This window comes from Littorina saxatilis, unplaced genomic scaffold, assembly GCF_037325665.1.
Source record: "Littorina saxatilis isolate snail1 unplaced genomic scaffold, US_GU_Lsax_2.0 scaffold_2020, whole genome shotgun sequence".
NCBI classification, from domain to species: domain Eukaryota; kingdom Metazoa; phylum Mollusca; class Gastropoda; order Littorinimorpha; family Littorinidae; genus Littorina; species Littorina saxatilis.
In genome coordinates, this window is record NW_027126317.1 from 10,001 (window position 1) to 17,764 (window position 7,764).

Below are 7,764 nucleotides of genomic sequence, written 5' to 3' on the forward strand. Positions count from 1 at the left end.
CTATGCAGATTGTTAAAACCTATCAGATACTGATACTGTTTTATGGAGGCGTGCGTTTTTTATTTTCGTCGTGTATTTACTACAAACATATAGAATGATAATAAGGAACTCAAGCACAAATAAACAAGGAAACACCTCGGGGCCGGACTAGGCTAAGAGGAGGAGGGGGGGGGGGGGGGGGTTGCCAGTGAGGGTCAGGGGGCTTCGCCCCCTGAAGCTGATGGGTAGGTCATATTCTGATATAGGAAAATGGTCGCTCCTTGCATGAAACGGCATAAAATAAACAATAATAAAAAATGTTTTAAATAAGTTAGGTACATGTTTAGGATAGGGGGGGGGGGGGGGGGTGCGCAACCCCCATAATTGCATAATTTGCTCCGTGATTATCTAATAGGCTAGTAACAATATTCTATCCTGACAATCCCAGTTATTGTTAATGGTCCGCCCTGATATGGCCCTTCGTGGTCGGCTGGGCGTTAAGCAAACAAACAAACAAAAAATTGTTAATGGTAACAGAAAATGGTCATTAAATAAACGCTATATGTCGAAAATGTGCCCAATTAAATTCCTACCACGTTTTGTGCACTGAATCAGACAACAAGCATCAAAAGGCAAAATGACGTAATAAATATACGACACATTTGCATGACGTCATCAGCTCAGCACCATCCGGGCGTCCAGGCTCCGCCATATTTGGTGGGGTTGGAGTTGGGATCGTGTTTGGGGTAGTTTGGAGGGACGTATTTCAGTTTGTACTCTGCCATTCGTTGTTTTAGCTTGACCACCAAGTCCGGCATCTGGTCAGCAAGGTTGTTGTGCTCTGTGGGGTCGTCTGCAGACGGAAAATAGCACACACACACACACACACACACACACACACACACACACACACACACACACACACACACACACACACACACACACACACACACAGTTAATGGTATTTTCGGCCCAAATATGGCATTTTACAAAGACTGAGACTGTCGTTGTTCTACGAGACCAAGCTAGCGGTCGGGGTGTACAATATGTCTGTCGAGATATGTGTCAAATGTCATGTGTTCGTCAACAATACAAATAACAGTTATGTATCGATCGATGTTAGTTAGATTGAGACAGTTGCTGCGCTAACGGTCGAGGTGATTTTTCGTGTTTGTCAATGTGGAGGAATGGTCTTATCCCACATTGGAGCCAGTGCATGTTTGTCATGGAGAGCATCATCGTATCACATTACTGTTGTTATTTGTTACTAAACAAAAAAGAGCGCTTACATAATCTGTTATTGCCATGCCTTGGTGTGCCTTTAACAGTGGGACATTGCACTTTATTCAAGTTCTGAAAATCATTCGAAAAAGCCTTCGCTCTCCGTTTACTTATGATCGATCTTGGTCATGTTCTAGCTTACAATGCGACCAAGGCTGAGGTGCACGAGAAAGATACCTACCGGGTGGGAGCCAGCCGCGGTGTTGTATTGGTTCAAATTGAGATTTGTTGTGATCTAAACGAATCAGACTCCGCGGTTTATCCTCTCCCATTTGGGTGGCACCTATTTTTGCTTCGTGCACCTCGGCCCTGGAGTCTTCAGAAGAAGTGTTCTAGCGGGTATGTGACAGCAACGCGCAAAGGGATATAATCGCACTTAATTATCGCATTGTGTCAGCTGCCTCATACCCAAACCCACCTTTCAGGTTGTACAGGTGAGGCTCATCGTCCCAGCCCTGCGGGTTCTCCAAGGTGAAGGGCTGGACAGGACGACCTCCAGGCTGGTACGAAGCGTTGATAGCGTCCAGAACCTTCTGACCGGCCACGCGGTCCTGCGTCTGGTTGGGGAGGTACCAGCCGCTGTACAGGCCTGGGAAGCCTACGATCAGCTTGTAGTCGCCTTGTCTGTGATGTACAAGGAGTGACATATTGTTAGACAATACCAGCCGCTGAACAGGCCTCGGAAGCCTACGATCAGCTTGTAGTCGCCTTGTCTGTGATGTACAAGGAGTGACATATTGTTAGACGATACCAGCCGCTGAACAGGCCTCGGAAGCCTACGATCAGCTTGTACTACAATCATTCATTAAGTCAATCTGTCGTCCCGAAAAAAGACGCTAAAACCCGAGACAAGTAAGTTCTGGCCCGCCGAAACCAGAAAAATGCATCTGGACCAGTCAACGATTGACAAAATATTCAAGTAATTTGATTGTAAAGTGCAGTCATCACAGTGCGGCCTCAGCTTTTATTAAAGGGCAGATATGACGTCATAGAAGCCATTAATTAACTGATTTTAAAAACGTGAAGTTAAGACTGTAGTAAATAAAATGTTTGATACAGCTGTGGTATGCAGTTGTAGTTGTAATTGGTGGTGGTGGTGGTGGTGCTGTTTTAGGTTTAGTTGTTGTTGATGATGGTGATGGGTGGATTGGTGTTATTGTTGTTGCATGTGTTTCCGACAAAATTGTCGCTTGTGAATGGCCCCTCCAATGTTTGTACGAGGTTTTGCAGGAAAATATCACATCTTCCACAACTTATACAAACCCGATGGAGTTATTACCGAAATTCGTCTATTGTAATTTGTATGTTTAGTCAAAAGATTACATTTTACACAACTCTCGACAGTTACTGTTCACCTCGACGTCTGGCGCGGTCTCGGAGGAACACTGACTGTCTTGAACTGTGTAAAATGCCATATTTTGGTCCCAAAAAAACGAATAATAACACACAGCTCTTCTATCTTAACTCACTCACCTGATTCCCGCGTGACCTTCACCGGGGAGGAACATGTCATCCAGGTTATAGATGAACTCTGACCTCGGTGACGCACTTCCGGTACTGATGGCGTCCCACATGTTGATGCCGTCAATATCCTTGTCTGAAAACAGCAACCACAAGAACGGGAAGTAAGCGCTCTGCATGCTTACGACATGTGCAATAGAGTAATGCACGCTTACTTCCCTTAGTTTATCAGATTTTGAAACAACGTTCTGCCTCATTGGTTTAAGATTTTAAAAACAACATTCATTTTTGTGTCATTAGCCAGATCAGTAAAGTTCGAGTTAGTACTCCAGTCAGTCAGTCAGTCAGTCAGTCAAACTTCAGAAGATTAGGATGGAAATACCCCGCCAGATGAAATATGCAGTTCACTAGGTCAGACTGTCATAATTACATGTACCTTTAATTTCACCGCCAGCGGCCGCGACGATGGTTGGCATCCAGTCCACAGCATGCATGAGTCTGCACGTGCACACACAGTTGTTCTAATTAGTGTATTTCTTCATCAACCACAGGAATCTTGTTAACGTTAGATTTGCTATTACATGAACGTTAAAATAACTGGAACAAAGCAAATCTATCTATATTTGTTCATTTCTGTTTTTGCTACCTCGTATTTAATTCGTGTTTTTCGTGTTTGATTCTCTCTCTCTCTCTCTCTCTCCCCACCCGCCCCCTCTGATTCCCCCTCCAGGGCGGGAGTTTAGTTCAATTATATATATTAATTATATAGATTCATTCTGATTTAGTATACCTGCACTAAAATACTGGGGTTAAATAAGTAAACAAACAAAAACAGCCAACAAACAAACACAATAAAATATATCATAGCTAAAGCAATTCAGGTTCATATTAGAACCGTCCTTCCTATGGAGTACAATTGCACAGGGGGAAAGGGAATGGGAGTGGGTGGAGAGTAACTGACCCTTCAAATCTTGTCCCTGTGACCTTCAACCCTGGCCCCGTGACGAAGGACACGGCACGGGTACCCCCCTCCCAGATGGTGAACTTTCCTCCCCGTAGCGGGTAGTTGTTCCCCCCGAACTGAATCCACCCACCGTTCTGTGGATCAAAATTAAGACTCATGAACACATTGGCAGGCACATGTTTTCTGTGCTAAATTTTCGCTCTGGGCTTTTACAATTTCTATTGGATGTGTAAACAATGATGATGCCAACGACTGGTACATGCGACACTCACAAATCGGAAAGCGTATGTATGTATGTATACTTTGACTTGCTCTTTTGCTCTTGAATTGCATGACATATGAATTTACTATACAAACTGACCATGCAATGTTTGATTTGTTTTGTCTAAAATGAAATATCTTTGCGTGTGTCTTTTTTTATGTAAAAAACAAAATAATGGGCACATTTTATCCTACCCAGCTGACATTTCTGGTATTGACAGAAACACGGTAAACAAAATGGTGAACAAAAGCGTGTTAACAGGAACGATCTTACGTCGGCAGTGAAGACAAATAGTGTGTCGTTGTACATGTCACGTTGGGTAAGAAATGACGTCAGATTTCCTATGACGTCATCCATGGCCGTTACCATCCCTAAGAAAGTAGGATCAATAATGATTAAAGTTGATTCTAAAATCAGAATCTAAATTGCATTAAATAACATTACACACACACACACACACACACAGACACACACACAGACACACACACACACACAAGCAAATGGGCACACGCCGCTCTCTCTCTCTCTTTCTCTCTCCCTCGCTCTCTCTCTCGCTCTCTCTCTCTCTCACTCTCTCTCTCTTGATTAGAACAATAAAACATCCATCCATCTCTCTCTCTCTCTCTCTCTCTCTCTCTCTCTCTCTCTCTCTCTCTCTCCCTCTCTCTTTCTCCCTATCGCTCTCTCTCTCCCCCCCCCCCCTCTGTCCCTCTCTCTTTCTCTCTCACTCTCTCTCTCTCCCCCCCTCTCTCTTTCTCTCTACAAAATACTATTTATTTTTGATTGTTTAAAACTTAGACAAGAGCTGATTGCAAATCCTGAACAATAGCAGAAAAGGCGACAACTTAACTACACTATTTAACCGGCTATGGCCGTCATTGTAATGTACATATTATATAATATCACAATTACTTTTTCTGATGGACTAGATAGTCCACCAGTATTATATTTATGTTTGTCCTTGATGTTGTTTTTGCCACGTTTTTTCCCCCAATTGCAAGGGGCATGTTGCCTAAATGCATTAAACTCGTTAATCGTTAATCTACAAAATACTATAATGTTGCCCTTCCCCATGTGAGACCAATACCTGAAAATATTCTCCTGTCTTCATTCTGGATGTTGGGATACATGTTGTAGTAGTGTTTAGGTACCTGTCGACAGAATTGATCTTCATAATTAATGTGACAGTAATGACACAAACATTCAACAACGTTGACAAACAAAATGTGTACGCATTTATAATTCTTGCTCTGCAAGCCAGGGGGTTATACGGAGCAAGTATTTATTGATTAAATCAATTTGTATGTTTAAAATGTTATCAATTAGATAAAGAAATATGTATCGATTGAGCATCGGCTTTCCCTTCTATGACACATGTGACGTCAAAGTTCGACAACTCATATTTAGGCTGCTGGACGAGACGACAAAAGAGTACATGTCCGTGTGCGTTCAAACGTAACAAATAAAAGGAATTCTAACCAAAATCGATCGATACATAAATATTATTTGTTATTTTACACAAATCTCGACAGTCATTGCTCACTTCAACAGCTGGCGCGGTCTCGGAAAAACACTGACTTTCTCGACTTTGTAAAATGTGACCCTCCACCACGAAATGAGTCGCATGTCACCTCGCGCGGTTCTGCGCTAGGCTTAATATAAGTCCGGGGAGTGTCTGGTAACAGTGTGAGGGTCACCTTATTCACAGGCTTATAACTCAAACCGTTTTCGCTCTTTTCTAAAACGGTGTTCACCACTGGATAGAGCATAAAAACATCTGTAGGAAAATGTAAACATATGAAAATCATGCAAAGGTGACATGCGACTCATTCCGTGGTGGAGGGTCACAAATATCATAAGTTTTGGTCAAAAATACAAATAACGTATCTCCTTCGTAACATGGATTTGACTGGTACACAGCTCTGGAGAATAACCCACTTCACTTACCTCTAACGGCTCGTGGACTGACTGAAGAGGCAAATACAGGAAGAGGGGTTTGCTTGTGTCATGCGCATTGATGATGTTACGCACGCGCTCTTGGAAAACATACTGCAATGGAAGAGGAAACATTGTTTGATTCGTAAAGTCCGCGGACAATCAACGATTCATTATAGATTCTTAATACCGTCTAGAAGTAGGAAACAAAATAAAGTTGGACAAACTTGATAAATATAGTTTGTGTCCTTTTCCAATAGACAACATTATATTAGTCATCATTGCTCTGTATATAAACGACTTAAAATATTTTGAATAAATCGATCACATGACCATTTAAATGAATGAATGAATGAATGAATGAGAGAACCATACATAATTAAACAAACAAACAAAAGAACGAACAAAGTTACATCTGAGTGCCAGATTCACGCGCCCTCGAATGAATGAGTAAAAAGTATTGATTAGTGTATGCACAGACTGAACTATGAACTGTTGAGTCAACGTACTGTTGAGTAAGTTCCATTCTGTTTCACGCTCAGCGTCTGGTTATCCCGAAAGTCGTAGTAATACTCTGAAATAAAAATAAGAACAGAAATTAAAGCAGATTGAAAGTACATATTCACAGTCAAGAGGAAGAAGCCAGTTGTAGTATTCACGGTCTGCGAATTCGGTTACAGATACATTTCGCTTACAGTGAAATAACTTTTACTTCGCAAAATATCCGCACAGGTAGTGTTACCTAACGCCTGGCAACACTTATGTTAAAGCGCTGAGGCATTGCTTGACTCAATAATTATTTGTTGTAGAGCGCAAGTACTGATTAATCACATCTCGCCCGCCTTTTGCGTCGAACGTAAGCAATGTGAGTATAGAACAAGGAACTTAGTCGATAAATATCGACAGGGGGCCGACAAATGGTTTAAATGGGAAATGTGTGTATATGGGTGTGGGTTTGAAACAAACAAACAAACCAACCCATGTGAACCCCGGGCCGCAGGCCTTCGATGTAGTGATTGAAAAAAAAAGGATGTTCTCAAATGGTTCAATTCTCATTTGGTCTGATTCTCAAATGGTACCGGTATACTCCCCCCCCCCCCCCCTGGCCGCAGGCCTAGGAGTAAAATTTTTATAGACACTGACCTTCTTCCCAGGGGTCATTGACCCAGTTTTAGCTATGAGAGGTGGTTCGCCCAGAGGCTGTAGAGTATACTGGGGCGGTCTCTTTGATGTCTTGAGAGGAAACTTGGCCAGGGTAGTACATGCACCAGAACTGGTGGACACCAAGGACAAACATGAAATCGAAGCAGTTTGCTTTCAGAGAGAACGGTCGTCAGCAACTCAAACTTCTCTGTTTTCTTTTTTTTTTTAAATCTGACTTTCTGTGTGGCCCCCTGACTCCGCCCCCTCCCTCTGTAAGGACCCTCCTCCACAAGGACCGATTTTTGTCAACATTTTAAAGGTCGCTAGAGAGGGGTTCCACTGTATGACCTAACCGCTACTGGCAGACGGCCTCAATCTTCACGCGCAAAGACGAGATTAATAGGTGCTCGGTTTTGGTATTTTGAATTACATTACATTAAACCTTTGTTGGGTTTCATGGTCATGGCAACAGCCATAATAATATTACATGATGTATAATATCATATTTCAGCATATGTGAATTACATGTCATCATACTAAACTGTCATACATTTTTATTCCTACATTATTCTGATTGATCACAACCAAACCTACTATCATTGGACACATCCAAATGCAAGCGCCTGTTCTTGACAATTTCTCTCTGATCTAAATATAAAATCAGTGCAATTTCCTGGGTCGGGCTTTGCCACAGACACTCACGGTTTGGCCTGTAGGTAAAATGTACAATGTATTTTCT

General features: G+C 42.3%; 1 protein-coding gene across 1 annotated transcript in view; it reads right to left on the reverse strand.

Annotated features, from left to right (window-relative positions):
- Positions 1-6,458, reverse strand: part of LOC138954770 (arylsulfatase I-like) — a 6,718-nt gene extending 260 nt beyond the window's left edge. The window contains exons 1-8 of the mRNA XM_070326542.1: positions 6,392-6,458; positions 5,895-5,996; positions 5,035-5,098; positions 3,683-4,318; positions 3,158-3,219; positions 2,734-2,857; positions 1,679-1,884; positions 1-832 (exon numbers count right to left, since the gene is read on the reverse strand). The exon at positions 1-832 is cut by the window's left edge and continues 260 nt beyond it. Of these exons, the coding sequence (XP_070182643.1) occupies positions 660-832; positions 1,679-1,884; positions 2,734-2,857; positions 3,158-3,219; positions 3,683-3,843 (726 nt within the window). The 5' untranslated portion in view covers positions 3,844-4,318; positions 5,035-5,098; positions 5,895-5,996; positions 6,392-6,458 and the 3' untranslated portion in view covers positions 1-659. The remainder of the gene's footprint in view (positions 833-1,678; positions 1,885-2,733; positions 2,858-3,157; positions 3,220-3,682; positions 4,319-5,034; positions 5,099-5,894; positions 5,997-6,391) is intronic.
- Between the last annotated feature and the right edge of the window lie 1,306 nt (positions 6,459-7,764).